Below are 21,692 nucleotides of genomic sequence, written 5' to 3'. Positions count from 1 at the left end.
GTAATCAATGAATATAGAGAGAGTTTCTCTTAGTCAAGATTCAATGTGTTTTCATTATATTAGATCACTTAAAGGAGAATGGTTTCATTAGCAAATATTATGGTGTCCGCCCTTCTTGTGCTGTTGAGGTGGTGGCAAGTTACAGTATTCTTTTGTTAAATGATGTGGTACACATTAGTTGTATGGCTAAGGAAGTGAAGTAGTCATTTTGGAAACTTGAGAGGAATGCCTAAAAACTGGGGAGACTTCTAAATTGTGCTGATTATACCACAGACCCTAGAAATGAATTCCAAAGGGTCATGCCAATTGAGTTGATTTCCCTGGCACATTAAGATGGAGAACAACCCTTGCTCAAACCTTCTTGAGAAGTCACAGATATCTTCCTCTATGCAGGCTCCCGATGGAAATCCATGTCTAACCAAGAGAAACAACCTTACTATGAAGAGCAAGCACGGCTAAGTAAAATCCATCTAGAGAAGTACCCTAATTACAAATATAAACCTCGACCAAAACGCACATGTATTGTTGATGGCAAGAAACTGCGTATTGGAGAATACAAACAACTGATGAGATCTCGAAGACAGGAGATGAGGCAATTTTTCACTGTAGGGTATGTATTGAAATTACTTTCAGTAGAGCACTCTAGTTTCCAAATATGTTCCTTCTAGGGGGATTAGATATTTTGTGAAGTTTTTAGGCTTCTTTGGTGCACAATCCCTGATAATCATTACTGTCGGAATGGTAACACATCCACAAGATCTCCAGAAGCCCATTCATCGGGAATCAGTGGGATTTTTAACGCTTTTGTCATGGATAGCACTCCAGTACTTCCTCTTTTATGGCTGTTAAGTAACAATACTGTACAGCCAAACATCTATATATCTAATAGCCAAGTTGCCCCCGGAGTGCGGATCGCTAAATCAGCGCTCCGGGGGCACTTGGGGGGGGGAGGTTTGTGCACACATGGGCCAGTCCCCACGTGTGCACAAAAGTGCTAAAAGTAGAAAAAAAATTCGGGGGGATGTTTAAATCCCCCCGAAAGTGCAAAAGCGTTCCGTGCGCATGCGCATGGAACGCTCTCTTGCTGACTTCGCGCCGCCGCCGCCTCCTCGGAGCCGGGCGGGCAGGGGGAGGACAGGCCTCGGGATATTCAGGCCCCTAGGCTGTTGCAAAAGTTTTATCGTGCTTTCCCGGACAATCCGGGAGACCTCCCGGAATGACCGGGAGACCTCCCGAATGAATGGAGAGAAGCTGATTTTCAAGGGGGCAGTATGTCAGCTAAGCTGCCATAGGGGTGGGGAGGTGAGTTGTATGCTAATTGCCTTTGCATTCCTTCTGTGCTTCTTTGCTGCTGTAACACTTATCTACAAGTTCTGCAGGTGGTCATGTTGATGTCTGGGTTTCTTGGGAACTGTGGGAGAGAGTTTGGTTCCCAGCTTCAGCGCTAAATGGCCGGAGCTCCCGGAGTGTGGCTAATTGGCCAGGGCGGTGGGGGTGTGTGCATACGAATACCCTATATCCTATTATGCCCATGGGCAGCTGTCATTCTTAACAGTGCCTATGTTAATGCATCTATAACTCTTCAATAAGGTATTACCTTTCCTGATAAGCGTGTACTACATTGTTGGCTGTGGGTTCTGACATCAAGAAGATGAGGAACCATTCACAAGCACTCTTTGGGTGTGATCTGTCAACCACCTAACAGTCATAGGGTATTATGTGGAACATTATCAAAAACCTTACTAAAATCAAGATAAACTATGTCTACAGCATTGCCTGATCCAGCAAGGTAGGAACTTTCTCCAAAAAAGAGATAAGGTTAGTCTGACATGACTTGTTCTTGAGAAACCCATGCTGGCTCTTAGTAATCACCACTGTCCTTTCTAAATGCTCAAGGACTGTCTGTTTGATTATTTGTTCTAAAACTTTCCCAAGTTTATTTCTTTTACAGCTTTTTCAGTTTATTTCTTTTACAGTCCGTAGACCAGATATGCTTACAGATATGTGTGTGTGTGTGTGTATACATACATACACATACACATATTTACATATAAAGCATTCCAGAAAATTTAAAAACTAATATAAAAATTTTAAATATAAAATAAAACGCTTCCAAGTAAAATGCATCCGAGACTTGCATAAAACTTACACTTACAACTAACCGCTAAACAATTTCCGTGACCTAAGTATCACCGTACAAAACCTGGCTACTTGATAAGTAATCTTGGGATGTTTGTCAGTGTTTTAGGCTTAAATACAACTGAAACAGTTGTGTCTTAGATGATTTATTTCCATTATTGCCTTATAAACAAAAAACATAGATGCTCAGTGCCCCCTTCCCCCAGAGTTTTTGGCAATTTAAGAAAGAGACTTCTCTGCCAGTTCTTCTAAATTCACAATGTTCTGTTTATTTCTCTCATCACAATAGTCTTCTTTTATTGTGGGCTCCATAACCAGATAATTGACCTTGACTGCTTGGTTCTGTGCCTTGTTTCTGGCTTGGCATGCATGACTCCCATTGCAGTTAATTATATTGTGGTAAAGCCTGCAGCAGTGCGGGTTTGTCAAAATCAGGTTTTGATATCTGGTAATATGATGAGGGTTAGATATCTTGAAATATGATGAGGCAACAAGCCTTTCTAGCCTATACTGAAAGGCTGGCTTTAGGCAGTAAGGAAACTATTTAGAATTGAGTCTCAGAGATTCAAACCAGCCAGCTACATTACTTCTTCAGCTTAATGGCACAGCTACTGTAGCCAGATTATTCAGAGAATGAGCAAGGTTTATTGGAGGTGGGGAAGAAAAAAAATCTGATTGTTTAAATATATATATTCAGTTAAAACATTTATATCCCCATGCTTTGGCTAATATGAGCTCCCAAAGTGCCTAATCAGGAAGCCAAAACTTTAAAACAATAACTGTTAAGCCATCGAATATACAGCAAAACAAAACAGATGAGCTAAAAGAAATTACGTTAAAGGGGATGTGAAATCATAGATCCATAGAATGTTAGAGCTGGAAGGGACTTTGCAGGTCATCTAGTCCAACCCCCTGCACTCTGCAGGAGCATAGCCGAAAGATAGCCCTACAACATACCTGAAAGATAGTTGTCCAGCCTCTGCTTGAAAACATCCAGCGAAGGAGCATCCACCACCTCCCGAGGCAGTCTGTTCCACTGCTCAATCACTCTTACAGTTAGGAAGTTTCTCCTGATATTTAGCTTGTATTGACTCCCTTGTAATTTCCACCCATTAGATCTAGTTTTGCAATCTGGAGCAAGAGAGAATAGATCTGCTCCATCTTCTACATGACAGCCCTTCATATATTTGAAAATTGTAATCATGTCCCATCTAAGCCTTCTCTTTCCCAGGCTAAACATACCCAGCTCTTTCAGCCTTTCCTCATAAGACTTGGATTCCAGAATAGAGTGGAACTACCACCTCCCGTGATCTGGACACAATGCTTCTGTTAATGCATCTGTTCATGCATCCTAAGATTGCATTAGCTTTCTTCGCAGTCATGTTGCATTGCAGGCTCATGTTTAGCTTGTGATCAAGCAAAACACCTAGATCCTTTTCACATGTGCTGCTGTCAAGCCAAGTCCCTCCCATTCTATATCTGCCTTAGATTTTTTTGTACCTAGGTGTAGGACTTTGCACTTATCTCTATTGAAATTCATTTTATTTGTCTCAGCCCACTGTTCCAGCCTATCTAGAACATTTTGAATCCTGACTCTATCTTCTTCAGAATTAGCAATCCCACCCAGCTTTGTGTCATCTGCAAATTTGATACGCATCCCCTGTATGTCATCCTCCAGGTCATTTATTAAAAACATTGAACAACACCGGGTCCAGGAACAAGCCCTGTGGCACTCCACTCGAGGCTTCCCTCCACGTAGATGCAGAGCCATTTACGAACACTCGTTGGGTACAATTTTTCAACCAACCATGAATCCATCCAACGGTTGCACCATCCAGCCCACATTTAACCAGCTTATCCTCAAGGATATCATACAGCTTGCCTTATGGTTAAAGACCGACACAAAGTGAGAGTTAAGTAATTCCACTTTGTCTCCATCCCTTGTTAAGGCTTGACCATCTTCCCCTAGCAATGAGCTTACCCCATCCCTGTTCTTCTTATTGCTCTGAACATAGGCATAGAAACCTTTCTTGTTATTTTTAGCATCCCTCACAAGCCTCAGCTCCATCTGCACCTTAGCCTTTCTGACACCATCCCTATAGATTCGAGCCTGCTTCTTGTACTCACCCTCAGTAATTTGTCCCTCCTTCCATTTCTTGTACATTTCCCTTTTTAGTCTCAGCACTTCAGAGAGTTCCTTGTTCAGCCACCTCGGCTTCATTAGCCATCTCCCACCTTTCTTTCTCACCAGGACAGTTTGCGATTCTGCCTTGAGCACTTCATTTTTCAGCATCCACCATCTTTCCTGTGCAGATTTCCCCCTCAGCATTTCTAGCCACAGGATCCTACCTAATATTTCTCTTAGTTTTTTTTAATCAGCTTTCCTGAAGTCCAGGATACGAGTCCTACTATGTCCTGGTTTCACATCCTTCTCTGTCAAATTCCAAGCTGACATGGTCACTATTCCCCAAGCATCCCACAATGTTCACTTCATCAACCAGTTCTTCCCTGTTAGTCAGGATTTAATCCAGGTTAGCAGATCCTCTGGTTCCCACCTCCACCTTCTGGGAAATGAAGTTGTCTGCAACACTATTAAAAAAACCTGCAGGATGCCCCATGTCTAGCAGAGTTAGATTTCCAGCAAATATCTGGACAGTTGAAATCTCCCATAACCACTACATTCTGTCTCTGTGAAAGTTTAGCAAGTTGTTGTACAAATGCATCATCTAGTTCCTCCAGTTCGTTCGGAGGCCTGTAGTATACCCCCACAACAATATCCTCTTCTTTCCCCCCTCACTCTATCCTTACCCACACACTTTCAACCGGGCTACTCTCGAAATCCTCTCGAAATCCTGAATTTCAGCGCAAGCGTATTCATTCTTAAAACATAGTGCCACTCCGCCTCCTTTTTTGTTTATTCTGTTCTGTTTGAACAAGGTATATCCTTCAATTGCTGTGCTCCATATATGAGACTCATCCCACCAAGTCTCAGTGATACCCTCAGATCATACTTACTTTCCAATATTTGAAGTTCAAGTTCATCCTGTTTATTTCCCATACTCTGTGCATTAGTACAAAGACATCTCAGATTACAGACATCCTTTCCTATCATAGGTCCCTTCGAATTTACCTGAAAATTACTGAACTCACCTCTCTCCCATTCATTGTTGGGGATGCCGCACAACATCAGGCTTTTTCTTCCCACCTCCAATAGCTTCAGTTTAAAGCCCTCCTGATCAGGTTTGCAAGTCTTCCAGCAAAGACATTCCTCCCATTCTTTGTAAGGTGCACCCCATCCATTGCCAACAGTCCCTCATGTTGGAGGTACATACCACGGTCCAGGAAGCCAAATCCCTCTTGATGGCACCATCTACATAACCAGCCATTCACTTCCAGTATATTGTTCTCCCTTCCAGCTCCATGGCATTCAACAGGTAAAATGGAGGGGAACACCAACTGTGCCCCCAGATCTTTCACCTTCTTGCCCAGAGCCTCGTAGTCTTCAGAGATCCAGTCAATGTTTCTTTGGGCCGTATCATTTGTTCCCACATGGATCAGCAGGAGCGGTACCGGTCAGAGATTTTGACCAGTCTTGGAATTCTCTCAGTCACATCTTGGATACACGCTCCAGGAAGACAACAAACCTCTTGAGATTCCTTGTCCGGTCTGCACACAATGTCTGCCGTACCTCTCAGTAGGGAGTCACCAACCACCACTACTCATCTCTTCCTTCGTGGGATAACTTGGTTCCTTCTCGCCCTATGTGTTTGTGTGTCAGTTACATCCTTTTGATCTTCCACCATCAGAAGCAGCTGGTAGCGATTTTGCAGCTCCACTGGCTGTGAGTGTTTCCTGATTCTTACGCCTCAAAGTCACATTCTTCCACTCACCCACCTGTTCCTTCTTACTTCCTTCCTCTTGCTTAGGATTTGCTGGCTCTTGCCGTTCTCTCAGGAGCCTCTCTTCCGTCAAGCCTAAAAACCTTTTCCCTGATGTTCCTCAGTGTACAGATTTGTGCCTTGAGTTCTCCCACCTTCTCCTCAAGCAGTCTTATAATCTTGCACTTGCAGCATGTATAATGCATTTCTTGGCAAGGCAGGAAAATGATCATGGTGCAACCCTGGCAGGTCACTGGAATAGATCCTTCTTTATCCGTCTCCCTAGGAGCAATGCTATCTTCTACAGCCTTCTACAGCCTCCAGGAACTTCCCTCAAAGTTCAACGTAAACTCTTTTTGTGGTGATGTACCCTGAAAACTTTGAGACTGACCAAATGGCTACCTTGCCAGCAGTTCGCTCTGCAGAACTCAGCAGCAGCCCTCTTCTCAGGTTCTTACAAGGCCTCCAAGCAAGGCCCACAGGCTAAGAGCCACAGGGCAAGAGGCCACTCCTGTCACACACAGCACAGCATATCACACATGACAAATGTGGCAAGACTGGAATGATGAAAAATCCCCCCCCCAAAAAAATCACAGCATGTAATTTATGTGAGGAACTCAAATACTGTTTTGATAACCACAATTTTTAGCTGACAATGAAATGTCATCTGTAAATAAATTATTAATGTAGCTTTTTCAGGGGAAGTGATGCGGGTGATTACACACACACACACACACACACAAACACATATATATATGCGCAAATAGGGTATAAAGAGAAAGCAAGAGGTTCCTCTGCAGTCCAAAAAACTGATGGACAGTATTTTATATACAAACATACATATATAGGAGGAAGGGAGGTGATATGTATAATAAACACTGCAATACACTACAATACTATCGCGTATAGCAGAGACCTCCTAAACCAGGGGTGTCAAACATGAGGCCCTGGGGCCAGAACCGGCCCATCCAGGGCTCTTATGTGGTCCGTGAGCAACTACCGTGTTTCCCCGAAAATAAGACACTGTCTTATATTTATTTTTTTCTCAAGAAGACACACTAGGGCTTATACCACAAATGCATAGAAATCCTGCTAGGGCTTATTTTGGGGGTAGGTCTTATTTTCAGGAAAACAGGGTAGTGCAAGGGAGGGAACAGGAGACTGCTCGGGGGGGAAGTGGGCAGAGCCACTCTGATTGTGGCTTCAGCATGGTCGAACAACCTCATCTGCAGCAGTCAAGCAGCGTGGGAGTGTCTGCCCAGTGCTGCACTGCTGGCTCTCAAGTCCGCCCATATGGATTTTCCTTTGCACCCTCCCCCAGCCGATGGGGCCTTGCAGTGAGGATACAACAACTCGGAGCTTACTAGCTGCTGTCCTTTATACAGGTTATATTGCCAGTACCTGGTGTTATGTTTTGTGGCAAACATGGTCCGGCCCGACAAAGTGACATTTATGTCAGATCCGGTCCTCATAACAAATGAGTTCAACACTTCTGTCATAAACTGTCCCATTATATTATAGTTCTAATCACTTTATAAAAATTCCCTTTTGGACATTGCTGTTTTTCGCATTCTGCAAAACGATAGAAGTGTGTGTGGGGGTCCCTTCCTGACCTCCTCGGGCAGGCTGTCCCACAAGGTGGGAACCCCCACAGAAAATGTATGTGAAGAGGCAGTTGCTGATCTTACTCACAAGATGTTGTTCAGATGAGCAAAGCTGTCACAGTGAAGCACAGCAGGAGAGTCTTGCAGGTATGTTGATCAAAGACCATTAAGGACTTTGTAGGTGATAACCAAAACCTTGAATTAAACCAGTAACCAATAGAGTATCTGCAGAATGACTGTGATATCCATAGAGATAGATCAAAATGGGTAGCCGTGTTTGTCTGTAGCAGAAGAAAAGAGTAAGAGATGTAGCACCTTAAAAACTAACAACATTTGTGAAAGGGTATGAGGTTTTGTGAGTCACTGTTCACGTCTTCAGATACAGCTAGAATGTGAGTCCATCAGTCCTATATATTGGAAAGTGGAGTAATTTCAGATGCCAAATGACATTAGCAGGCAAATGTCAATAGCAGGTATGATTGGATTGGGTCTGATATGCATAGAGGTAGTAGGCGTGGAGAAATCAACATTGACAATGAGACAGGAAACCTAGGTCTCCATTCAGTCCAGTCCAAAGCTAGACACCCACTCTACATGTACTGTACCTCCCACACCTAGTTGGTGAATGCAATGTCCCTTTTATTCCATGTTGGCAAGCACATGGTGGGCAGGTATCAATGTTCCCTCTAAGCTGTGGAGTCTTGTGAGCAAAAATTCTACATTGTGAGCCACTGGAATTAAAGTTGTGAGCGAGCGATTTGGCTGCTGCATCAATTAGTTTGCTCTGGAGCCATCCTCCCTGAGCTAAGACAAAAATGTGTGAGCCAGAGGCTAAAAAACTGTGAGCTAGCTCACACTAACTCAGCTTAGAGGGAACACTGGTGCACAGTTTATGCTGTGGATGGCTGTGAAAACACAATCTTGTTATCTTTTATTTGCAGAAGTCAGTTCCTACTGTGATTATTGAACTTTATTTCAATTATTCTTCTGTGTCCCCATCATTATTAAACCTGGAGCTTGTAACTGATTGTGAACATTGTAATATATTATCAAAAGATCTGTATCATTTCAACTGCTAATGAGATATTCCTTTTTTATATCCAAATCTTCTTTTAAATTTTTACCCAATGAGTTGCAATGAAATCAGTGTTTGCTGAATGTTGATGCCATAACTAGAAGCTAGATATGTCTTGGGTGATCTCCACACTATACTATGGTTACGCATTCTAAATGGGGCTGCTTTTGAAATATGCCCAAATCATCTGGTTCAGAGTGCAGCTTCTAGGCTGTTTACAATTATGTTCAGCATTATAACTCTGATTCTGAAACAACCCTGGTGCCTAGTAAGCTTCTGGGCCCCAATCAGAGTATTTATTTTGATCTCTAAAGCTCTTGGGACTCTAAGCACCTTAGTAAGTACCACCTATATTAGTCATTAGTTGAGGTGTTGCTCTTTGTGGTATGTACTTGGGGCAGGACATTTTTAGTAGTGGCACTGAGACTGTGGAATTCTCTTCCAGGAAAAGTCCATTTGCACCGTCCCTTAAGGCACCTGGTTTAAATATTGCTATCCCAATTGGATTTGTAAATAATGGAACAAATTGATGGTATGGAGTTTCAGGAGTTTCCACTTTCCCTTCTCCTGGCATGCCACATTTCCTCACCTCTCCGTTCCCTTCTCTCCTTCCCACCCACCCACCAACCTACTTTTATCTGCTTTCCCATCTTCAGCTATATGTATTATTTATTTACTTCTTTTCTACCAGCTTTTCTCCACAATGGGGTCACATCATTCTCCCCTCTTCTGTTGTATCCTCACAATAAGTCTCACAACAATCCTCACAACAAGAATGTGTAACTGGCCCAAGACCACCCAGTGAGCTTTGACAGCAAAGTAGTGATTCAAACCTGGATCTGACAGATCTTAGTCTGAAATGCTAACCTCTGTTTGTGGGGTGTCTGTGGGGTGTCTGCTTTTAGTCCTGAGTGATTCATGTAAGCTGTATGGTAGCAAGTCACCCAATGGTTGCTTCTGGCCCCAATGAGTCCTCCCTGGACAGCCAGAACGGTCCTGGAAAGGGCCCCGCCCACTCTGCCTTTCACTAACAGAAACCAGGGCTTAAAGGCTGGCAATAATGTTCTGGTTGCTTAGCAACCCCCACAAGGGCCACTAACTGGGCATTCATTTTTTAAAGGTGCTGGCACTTCTTATGTTATTTTGGGGAGTTAACCCCCAATATATTTTGTTTAAACATTTAAGATTTTTCTGTGCACCTGGGTTTTTCTGCTTTGTAGATTTGTCTTGTGTGTTCATTGCACCCATATCTGGCATTAAGTATCCACAGATTTGACCATGCTGATAATTAAATATCTGGATCATATTTAAATGTTATGTCATTCTTTAGGGATTGTATGTTTCAAAGGGTGTAGCATGTAAAATATTTTACCTAATACTGTTGAGTTAGAATAAGTAATTTAGAGAGTTGTCAAGAAAAATGAATGTGAAGGGAACAGCAGACAATGAATGTTGCCAATTTAGTGTTTGGGTGGTTTTGGGGGAAAAATCAGCCTTGTAGATTTCTCCTAGTTATTCCAGCTATATATGACTCAGCCAACAAAACCTAAAACACTGCTGAGCAGCCAAACATGTTATATAATGTAGTAAGGGAAATGATCCTGTACATCCTCCAATAGGATAAATTCCAAAACCCACAAACAGTACCTTCCTGATTTTTATTTAGTCCCATTACATTCTGTGATTCCTTTGATCCCTTCCAGGTTGTAGGTAAACCCTAGCTTTCCCATTATGGTTTTGCTTACCTTTCACATCAAAAATGGAAATCACTATCAAATCCTGGTTTGCAATTCTAATTGGAAGCTAGGTATAATCCATAGTTTTCCAGTTCATATGTAATTTGTTTCAAAACTTGAACAGAAGGACAGAATTGCACTGCACTGTGAAAAGAAGTTGTGTGCAAGTCTGAGAAATACATACATTACCACTAAAGAATATTTTGGTGCTGTATCTGAACTGGCTGTGTATATAAAAGGGCATACAATTATAGCCCACATGATTTTCTTAAATGGTCTGTCCTATGTGTCCTAATCTGGGAGAACCGGGTTTGATTCCCCACTCCTCCACTTGCACCTGGCTGGCTGGCCTTGGGCAAGCTGTAGCTCTGATAAGAGCTGTTCTTGAAAAAGAGCAGTTTCTGTCAGAGCTCTCTTAGCCCCACCTACCTCACAGGGTGTCTGTTGTGGGGAGGGGAAGGGAAAGGAGTTTGTAAGCCGCTCTGAGACACCTTTGGGTAGTGAAGGGCGGGGTATAAATCCAATCTCTTCTCTTCCTCTTCTTCTTGTATCTCATGCTGTAAAATTTGATGAACCTTTGCAGAGAGGCACTGGAATGGGAAGCTTATTAGAATCATAGAATAATAGACTTGGAAGGAAACTCCAGGGTCATTTAGTCCAACCCCCTGCACAATGCAGGAAATTCACAACTACCTCCACCCACACACCCCGTGAGCCCTGCTCCGTACCCAGAAGATGGCAAAAAAAACTTCTAGTATCCCTGGCCAAATTAGCTTGCAGAAAATTGCTTCTGAACCCAAAGTGGTGACTGGCATTTCCCTGGGCATGTAAGAAAGGGCCACAAGAACTAAGCACTGATGCAACCCTTCCTGCCCTCCCTCTTATACAGAGTCTCAATGGAAGTGTTAGGATACATTCCCACATGTTTTGGGTATAAGCGTTCAAAACATGAAATAATACTTCTTTCCATAACAATAAGAGATAGATGGGAACTCAAGCAAATCAAGACCCATTTTTTTTTGTTTGTTTCCTTGCAGGCAACAGCCTCAGATTCCAATCACCACGGGAACAGGTGTGGTCTACCCTGGTGCTATTACTATGGCAACTACTACACCATCACCTCAGATGACGTCCGATTGCTCCAGCACCTCTGCTAGCCCTGAGCCCAGCATCCCTGTCATTCAAAGCACTTATGGCATGAAGACAGACAGTGGGAGCCTTGCTGGAAACGAAATGATAAACGGGGAGGACGAGATGGAAATGTATGAGGACTTTGAAGACGACCCCAAATCAGACTATAGCAGTGAAAATGAAGCCCATGAGGCTGTTACTGCCAACTGAGGATGTTTGCTGAATTAAAGTACTCTGACTTTTTTTTGTTTTTGTTTTTTTTGTTTTTTTAAACAAAAAGTTCTTAAATGAGCCTGCATGCCTGTGTGGCTCCTACAGTTACATCTGCAGAATGGTCTTAAATGTTTCTTAATGTGTGACACAGATTGTTCCCTAATTTTTCATGAACCTTTTTTAATTTAGGTGAAGACATTAAGTATCAGACATTGGGACTTGAAAACTTATATGAATCGATAGGTGTCTTACAAGTCTTACCTTTTCGTCTGTTTTTTTTTTCTCTCCTCCTGGATGCTGATAAAAAAAGGTTTAAGTTACTGTTTTAAATGGGGGTTTTACATTCTCACTCAGGTACGCTGTGCCAGCCTACAGGTTGTGAATGTGTTTTTATTCTGAATTATTTTAGAAAACAAAAACAGAACAAAAAAATTACTGCAAGTTTCCTATCATGAAACAGAACAGGTCCTCAAATATGTGCATCTGTGTATCTTAGCTCATCTTTTTTAAACAAGTCTCTAAATTCCATTTTTTCTCCACATGTATAGCTGATCTTTTGATGTGCCAAACTTTCATAACTTTTGAATCTTAACATTTAAAAAAAGTCTTAAGGGAGACACTGTAAAGTCTTAGACAATCCTTTGGCATCTTAACCCCCCCCATATCTTTTAAAAAATACTTAATTTTCCAGAAAATGGTAACGTACTCAGGAATCTGGAGACAAGATTTTCTTAAAGTAGTGAACATGGTTGCCACAATGCACTTGCCCATTTGCCTCTTGATGTAACATCAGATGAAAACCTTACGTAAGCACAAAAGAGCGAACACCAGCTATAGACAGGCCTGTCTTAAGAGAATAAGGCCACCTCCAAATCCATTCTCTATCCCTTTGCTTTTATCCCTACATTCAGTCTTAATTATAATTTCTCTTAAATAGTGTCTTCATTCCAGAATGTCGGGGTCCATTACATTTTAAAAGTACTGTCGTGATGGCATTGTATTTTCAGCTGGTCATTGAGTATTTTAAACTAGGAGGGCACTTAATATTCAAAGGGAAATATATACATATATGGGGAATTGTTTATTCATGTCAAAAAAACACTTTGGAAAATTGTATGGTATGCAGAACAAAAGAATATGAATCCATTCAGTATTTGCACCATTTGTCTGTGCTGTGGGTCTGCTTTTACACACAGAACGGAATCCAAAGGCTCATTCAAGTAGTTCCACATGCCCAGGAGTGTTTTTGAGTTAAGTTTCTATAGTAGTTTGCAATATGACATGAGAGTCTATTGTTCAATGGGTAAAAAGTAACACAGAGCCTGACTGAGCTAGCGTTAGCTGTTAGGTCCTCCTAAAGTAGTTCTTTGAATCCCAGCCGTATATTCTTTAACAGTTCTATACTATACAGAAACTATATACAGCTAGAAATTCCACTTAGTCTTCCTGAATTTTAGAGATATAAAATGCTACAGAAGTTTAAGTTTCTGCAGGTTGTTGTTCCAGTAATCAAGCTGAAAGATTCTCTTACTGTCATCACTGTGTTCCATCAGTGTGTTGACATATTCATTAAATCTACATAGGAAAAAGCCACACAATACCTTAATGTCTTAGATAATGAGTAAGTCCCAGAAAACTCAAAAGAGTACCAAGGTCATCCCTGTACTTTGCCATTGAATCATAGTTATAGTCTGCTTTTTTTTTTTAAAGAGTGCAATCTCATTATATGCATAATAATATAAGGTTTGAAGGATTTTAATGCTTGTCCTGTAAGATAACTAGAGATTCATAGCAATATTCCAAGCATATTGTAAAAATTAGATTAATATTTGTGAAGTGCTTTGGGGTGTTTGGATGAAAGTTGTTGCTGAAATTTAACACACTATTTAATCAATGATAATGATAAGGCAGACTTAAATGATAAAGCTGCTTGGGGTAAATTTAATACTGCCAGGTTAATAAACTGGTTCTTAATGTAAAAATCTATTGGTCCAAATAAGATCTTGAATATTAGCACTTGACCCAGAAAGCTGGATTAGATCAATTTTATGCAGCATAAAAGTCTATAAGCAAAAATCTACTCTTCAAATTTGGGGTACAGAAACATCTACTTATTCCATCTCATCAGCAAGTGCTACAAAAAAATGACTGCAGCAGCTTGTAAATATGTTTGGCTCTTGATGTTTAAAATACTAGTAAGAGAAGGAAAGATATTTTTTGTTCACAAGGTCTTCCATATGAATTCATATAACAGTTCCAGAGAGGTATTTACTCCAAAGAGGTGGCAGACTTATTGGTGCAAAATGTTCATAACCTTTAAAGTCTACTTCACACAAACACTATTGGTGTACTAGCAACCCCATTATTTGTGTGGGGACAGCTCCAAGCACTAAACTTGCTGAGTATGATTTTCTCCATTACAAAACATGGCCATGAATATTTGGCATGCTAGATACTGGTCTAGATGGAGTAGCTGCCATGCAAAAAGCAATTTCAAGCAGCCTCCATACTTACTATAGGTTGTGTGAACTGACACTTAGTTAAGGATTTATCTCCATTTCAGGATCCCTCTGAAGGCTAGAAGAGCATTCTCACCCCTCATGAGTTTTGCTTAAGGAAAAGAATGCCAGTGCATTGCAAAAGCATTTCTGTATCTTGTATGATGGCCAAAGAATCTTTGGCAAAAATAGCAAATCAGCAACTCATAAAAATTTGAGCATGATCCAATTCCCATTGAAATCCTAGGCTACAGTCCACATTCCTCTTTTGTGTCCGGAGCTTCCCTTACTGACAATGGCAATAGGGGAGGGGTCATGGCTCACTGGTAGAGCATTCACTTGCCATGTAGAAGATCCCAGGTTAAATCCCTGGCAAAGGACCAGGCAGCTGAGTTAGGGCCGTGTTTTCTCCCCGGCGTTTGATCGTGCCGGGGAGAAAAGGCGGCACGGCTGGGGATCCGTGGGATCCCGCCGTGCCGTGTCAACGTTGGCGCGGCTTTTAAAAGCCGCGCCTCAAGAGGCTTTTTTCCTGTCGTGTAGCAGGGGCCACTGTTTTGCATACAGAAAAGGGGTGCCAAATTTTTTGAGCTTGCAGGTGTGGCGGTCACCTCCCAAAAATGGCTGCTGTGAGATGTGGAGCCAAACCTAAAGTGGCTTCACAAGGGGCAGAGCTTTGCTTTGCAAAATAATTGCAAATGGGGCATAAAGGAAAGAAAGAAAAGCTTGGGTGGAAAAAGGGAGAAAAAAAGTGGAAACGGCAGCTGTGGCTGCTACTGCCGCTGCAGAAACTCTTTTATTTCAATGAAGACAGCTAATAGCAATCACTGCCTTACAATGGCCCTGTCTACTTCTTGAAAAGCTGAGTGGGTGCTTGGGGAGGTAGTGGCATTGGTGGGTGCCATGGTGCAACTGGGTGGGTGCCCATGGGAACCATGTTAGGGAACCCTGATATAGAGGTTTCTGGTCTAGTTTTCAGTCCTGTTTTCATTTCCATTTCAGTAGCTTTTATATTATGATCCATATGAGCAAAATATCCAGGTGGTGTATTGCTATGCTATCATACAATCTTACAGAATTAGCTGGGGAAAACTACTAGTACCCTTATACTTTTCAGTAGCAATTGCTGGTGGTGGAGGTAATCAGTTTTACAGAAAACTACTAGTGCCCTTTTCAGTAGCAAGTGCTGGTGGTGGAGGTAATCAGTTTTACATTAAAGTAGACATTTCAGCTTGCACAAACTAATGGGACTGTTGAGTTTACAGGGCAAAATATTATTCTGATGTATCAACACTCCCATCCAGCTTTAGCAGCCATTTTGTAATCATGAACAAAACCGTATCTTTACTATTTATTTGAATAGTGTTTTTGCATCTACAGTCGAAGCAATAAAAACAGTCTAGCCAAGATGATAAAGGCATTTGCCATGTCATTAGCTGGTGCACGCCCTCTTTATCTAGCTAAGGTACTGAAAGAAAATCCTTTGCAGTTAAGATTGCTTTGGAATTTGAACTGTTCTGCTACAAATAGCTTGGAGGGGAGGTTCTCATTCTTTTCTAAAGAATGACTATTTATTAATTTCCTACAGGTTTCTCTTATTAATGTTATACACCTCCCTCCACCCTCTGCAATTCATCTCTTTCTTTGTTTCTTCATGCATTTTTGTTGCATAGTTAGAATGCTGTCTTGCGAGTATTGTATTTTATGTAATTATTTTTGCACAAAGGCAGACATTTAGATTAGGGGGTTAATTTCTTTTTATAAATTTTATGACCATGCCAAAATAATATTCTGCAGGCTGGCGGAGAACAAAGGACTGTTCTTTGGGACTGAAACTTGATTTTGCTCATAGTACAAAAACACACACTCACAGATCTTGTTTCGTAAGTGTTCTAAGCACTGGATATAAATGGTATTTTTTATCACTTCTAACTAATGTGAAACTGTTGTATAAAAACAACACGAACAAAAGTCATCTGTTTTGACTCGTGTGGGCCTGCCTCACAGTTGTCGAATTTGAGTCATTTTTATGTCTTTTTATTTCATTTATTTATGCAAAACTTGTGTATGTATGAATACTTTGTTTTAGCTCCAACCCTTGTCTGTGTTGATGTTCTGTAACATAAAGTTGCATTCTTGACACCAATTCGAACAACTTCAGCAACAACTTGATGGTGGAATGTGCCATTATAGGACAGGGTGGGTAAAAACGTTTTTCACTATTATAAGTGCTGGGGCAGTTTATTGTATTTATTAGCCTACTGTGGCTCTAAAGTGTCTGTAGAAATTGAGGAAGGACAATCGTAAGGAAAAACACAATTTTTAAAAAGAATTCTCAAATGGAGCTTAAAACAAAGTTTTTAATTCGTTCACCATCTCAGTTTAGATTTTTTTTAAAAAAATAAATAAATGTGTAAATATAACATAGGAGATAGAATTTTATTTTTTGTTCATGGATACTTAGCGAAGTATAAGTTATGTATTTACTTTTGTTCTGTATCAGTGTACATTGGTCCATATTAAATGCTGACAAATCACAGTACCTCATGTAGATGCTGAATTTACACCTGCAGTGTGGGAGCAGTATTGTGGACCTATAGCTAGGATGGCAGGATGCCTCACTTGTGCCCTTCATATTTCATACACTGACCATTTAAAAAAAAATACTGCACCCACTTACAGAATGACAATTTTCATATTCTTCACTCTCTAGTAGTGGCATTATATTTTTGGAATTGCTAACGTATTAATCAGAGAGATGTACGTTCACATCCTAAGGACTGTTGCACCAGCAGATAAGTACAGCATTACAGACCATGCCTATTTCAGCAGAAAGTGGTCAAATGTAAATCACATTTATATCAGTGGGACAAGGTAGTTGTCACTCATTTGAGTTCCATTGATTTCAGTGGGATTTAAAAGTACCGCTTTCTCCGGATTAGGGCCCGTGATGTAATGCCATTGTTGCGAGGTAATATAGCAACTAAGTTGCCAACATGCATACTTACGTAGAATCATTAAATTCACTGGAAATAAAGTTAAGCAACAGAAGGGCAATCCTAAACATGTATACTCAGAAATAAATACCATTGAGTTCAATGGGACTTCCTCCCTAGGAAGTATGCTTAGGATTGTGTGTTCCCATTTTCCATGTAAACCAACAAACCTAGTATGTCTCGCTTAATTAGGGCAACAAATGCTTTAGGAATGGGTTGCAGATGTGCAAAATGTTTAGTCCAGCCCATTGTAAATTTATGACATGATTTGCAGTTTGCTACGAAGGAAAACTGGTGAAATATCTTGATTATTATTTGAAAGCAAATGATGTGAATAGTAAAATGTATCAGTATGAATGGCCAAACCTAGAGAAGGGCAGAGAGAGACATTCTGGAAGAACATCATTAACCAGGCCTTTGTAAGCAATGCCATTTACGTTTAATATAAAAAAAAGTTTAATCAAACAAATATTAACCGAAATAGGAAGGCTTATATAATTGCTCTCTAGAAAAGTTAGTGGCAGCCAAAGTTCTCTTGTGTGTGTCCCCCCTCCCAAACTGAAAATTTAAAAATTAGGATGCCATGCAGATATTTAGTACTCTGTGGGCAGTATCCCACCATAGGCTGGAGGAACATAGCCAGTTAAACAGGAGGAAGATTTCCCACTTTGTTTAGTGGAGTGGTAGAATTCAGGCCAGTGTTTTTTTTGAATTATCTGCCTAATTCATTAATAACGGCAAAGTTTCTAAAGGAATTCACTGCCAAGAGAAGACTCTCATAATGCTTTGTTACCAGTTAGAGATAAGTAGTTCACTTAGTGTTTGACAAAATGAAAAAAAAGTCTTAATGAAACTGAAACATAGTTTCACTGGGTTTATGTTTATAAGGAGAAGAAATGCTCTGACTGAAAGGCCCATTTCTTAGGCTATAAGGAGCAGCTTTATACTGAATCTGCCCTTTGGTCCATCTAGTTCATTATTCTGACAGGATAATGCTCTCCTGGGACTCAGGCACTGCCCACCCACCCCTTTTATTGCTAGTTGGCTTCCCCCCCCCCAACAGAGATGCCAGAGCTTGAAAACTTATGCCTATAACACATATTCTCTGCCACTGAGCTATGATCCCTCTTAATATGGTTCTGAACTGGTACCCCAATAATTTGAGGAAGCTATAGGATTTTCATTGACTCCCAAATCAGTGTACTTGTAGCCATCAATAGGAAGCATAAAGGTGAAAATGGGGGTTACAATAGGCCAACAGCTTAAGTTCACATGGTTGTGCGGAGTGTGAGGGGCAGTTAAGAGTAATACAAAACCTTATGGGGGGAAATTGCAGCAGTAACTTGAAAGCAATGATTGACTGAAGCCAGCATCCCCTAATGCAAAGTTAAAACATGATCTCCTGCTCTTTGTCTTATGGAAGATTTGAAATTTCTTTCTGGGATGTTGACAAGAATTTCCCTGTAAGAAATATCACAATGCTTCAGTCCAGCAAAGCTCTTAACGCTGGAATCCTCAAACCACACACTCTGGAATAGTCCCAGCAAAAGCCCAGGGTTCTACCTCAGAGTAGGTGGTATGAAAATGATAGCCTCAGGCAGCAGCTTAACTTTAAACAACCGAGCCATTCTACTGAACTCCAAATATTTAGGTGTATGTTTAAAGTTAAGCAGAATTGTATGTGTATATGTGGATTGGACCGTGTTAACAATTGCTCTAGAAAAGCAGCTGATAGAATGTATACTATAGTCCTCCATGCTTTCAATAAATATAGTGTTGGATCCTAACGTTTGCATGCATGTTTAAAAACTGAAGTTGGCACTTAAGCATGTCCTGTTCAAAACTAACATGTGACCTCATTTAATCTTTTATAAAAGCACTTAACCTTTTCCCTCAAACTTTCTTCTGTTTCCTACCCTACCCCCGCTCTTATTTTTAACACTAACTATTGATCTCTTCAATTTTTCTTGGACAATACATTAGATATGTATCAATACTTTGATCCCTAGCTAGAACACAGAAAGCATTTACTGAAGTGATTATTCTTTCTGAAGCCACATCTATTTCATTGGGTTCCACATCCTTTTTTAAAAGTCCAAGATCCATTTTTTAAAGCTGACAGAAATGTATTCTGAGGGAGTCCACTCATTATGGTCAAAGATGAGGGGTGGGACTGGCATGTGGGTGTGTGTGTGGAAGGAAAATGTATCCAATTGGTATTTATGGCAATAGGAAAGTTATAAAGCAGCTTGGTTGACATAGTTTGCTTTATAACTTCTGCTTTCTTCAAAAACCACAAGTGAGGTCCTTGGTGCTCTCTAAAAGTATGGGGAATGTGCAAATATTTAACTGTTTGTATGCTGCACATTGCAGACCTGCTAGTGTGCATTCTCCGTTCGTCTTCCTTTGTCATTTGTGTTTGCTTTCTCAAAAGCACAGGGTTTTTTTCCCCCTTGTACCCTTCATCAGCCTGTAGCAAATGTTAGGAATGTTTTAGTCTTTCTGTTCCTTCATTTATTGTATTTGCCATGTACAAAATATTTTTTTTTACATTAAGACAAGCTTATAAGCTGTTACTACATAACTTATCTTACTGTAACTCTCTCCCCCCCTCCGACATTGTAATTTGTTTGTGATGTATATTGTGAGATTGTATTCTATGTTAATTTAATCAGCACAATTCACTGACATGCTGGACTGACATGCTAGCTGCTGTTTCAAAGTGTAAAGTTTTTGTGTAGAGCTGTTGGGAGACAACCCGAACTCCCCTTGTCAAGGTACTATGCTTTGGTTCCTATAGCAACATTTTGGGTGTGGCTCTTAAGATGCTGGGGCTGCTGTTTTGACACCCCCAAGCAAAATTTAATGGGCAGGTTTTCTTCATAGAAAATTCAAGATACAGTGCGGGTACCTACTTGGGCCCAGGGCTGGTAATTATTTGGGCATGTAGAGGAAAAAAAACCCTAGTGTCTATTGCTGCTTTGAATATGTTTTAAAAGTCTGAAAATGTAAATAGTTTATCAAAAAAAAAATCTTGTACAGTCCAGTGTAAAGTTTTTAAATGAACTTAAAAGGTTGCCATTACATCTTTCTCACACTCTCCTCTTGAAGCAGTTTGAAAGAAAAGAGAAAAAAAAAGTTTGCTAAGGATGTTGATTTTTTAAAAGTATCTGTGCTTTTAATTTAAGGGGAAAAAGAGAATCATTCTTAGCTTTGCTTCTTAGCTTCTTGGATTTTGTTGTGCAGTATTGACGTGAGGTAAATTAAATATTAAATAATTTTCAGTGGTACTTTAAAAGTCTTCTCTCCTCTGCCTCAGAAATTAATGGAAAAGACAAAACTGAAAGACACTGTCTTTATATCAATATTCTGGTGTATGTTGGCACCTTACCTACATGTTTGAGGGGATTTTTTTCCCTTTTTTCCTTTTTTTTATTTTTGCACAAGGTGCTTTCCTGATATGTTAAACATGTCATCTTTGGGTGATACCATATATGCCATGATAAGGGGCTCTGACCCCTCAGGAGAGTGTCTATAGGACTGCCTATTTATGCTCATTTACCTCAAGACTGTCCTCTCTACCCTTAATCTATTCACCATCACTCCATCTTTTGTACTGCTGTTGACACTTACAGATTAAAGATAAATTTTGTTTTATGATATGTGTGTGGCTTTTTCTCTGCAGCCTATTCTGTTCTTTTTATACATAACGTTTGGCTTAAGATCCCAAGGAACTACTGGTGAGAAAGAGCCCTTGTCATTTCATTCCAGTCAACCTCCTTTCCTTTCCATTGTTGGTCTATTGAATGCTTTCTTACGGCACGCAAATGATGTGATTTTTGCACTGTTAGTGCTCTTTGCCCCTATAAGCTCAAGCAACTTTATTTCATAGCCTGCGTGATATGTTAGCAGGAAATGCTTTAGAAGCAACCTAGTGTGAGATGGATTTGTATCAAAAATCCCTTCCCTGTTAGCCACATTCCTTTTTATTTCCTTTACAACTTCATTAGACTAACCAAACTTGGCAATATGAAAACAAACACTATTTTGCCTTGGGTCCAAACAATTCAGTCCTGTATCATGCTTAGATAGAAAGTTCTTACCTTCTTCTCATGAACAAAAATACATTATACTGAAGGTCCTGTAATAAATATAATGCAACAGAACATTCTGAATCTGAATTATAACACATTTTTAACAGTCCTCTTGAGACAACGCAACCAACAGTCCTACTTGAAAAGACACCAAAATCTGACTTAGAAAGCCTTTTTTAAAATGGTTATCCAGTCTTAAGTGCCAAATTAAGATATGCTGAGGCCCTAAATTACATTAGATTTAAGAGATTCTACAGTATTCCCTGAAAATGATAATTTATTAATTTTAATTCGTATTTAGAGGCTCCCTAATAATCTGAGACTGTAAACT

At 40.4% G+C, this 21,692-nt stretch overlaps 1 protein-coding gene across 8 annotated transcripts in view; it reads left to right on the top strand.

Moving 5' to 3' along the window:
- Positions 1–11,773, top strand: part of SOX6 (SRY-box 6) — a 678,959-nt gene extending 667,186 nt beyond the window's left edge. For all 8 annotated transcript variants that reach the window (XM_015422310.1, XM_015422307.1, XM_015422305.1 and 5 more), the window contains 2 exons: positions 394–610; positions 11,470–11,773. In XM_015422310.1, the coding sequence (XP_015277796.1) occupies positions 394–610; positions 11,470–11,773 (521 nt within the window). The remainder of the gene's footprint in view (positions 1–393; positions 611–11,469) is intronic.
- The last annotated feature ends 9,919 nt before the right edge of the window (positions 11,774–21,692 follow it).

Source organism: Gekko japonicus, unplaced genomic scaffold (genome assembly GCF_001447785.1).
Source record: "Gekko japonicus isolate JY-2015 unplaced genomic scaffold, Gekko_japonicus_V1.1 scaffold693, whole genome shotgun sequence".
Classification (NCBI taxonomy): domain Eukaryota; kingdom Metazoa; phylum Chordata; class Lepidosauria; order Squamata; family Gekkonidae; genus Gekko; species Gekko japonicus.
Note: the sequence above shows the minus strand (reverse complement) of the source record. Positions and strands in the feature narration are given on the sequence as shown.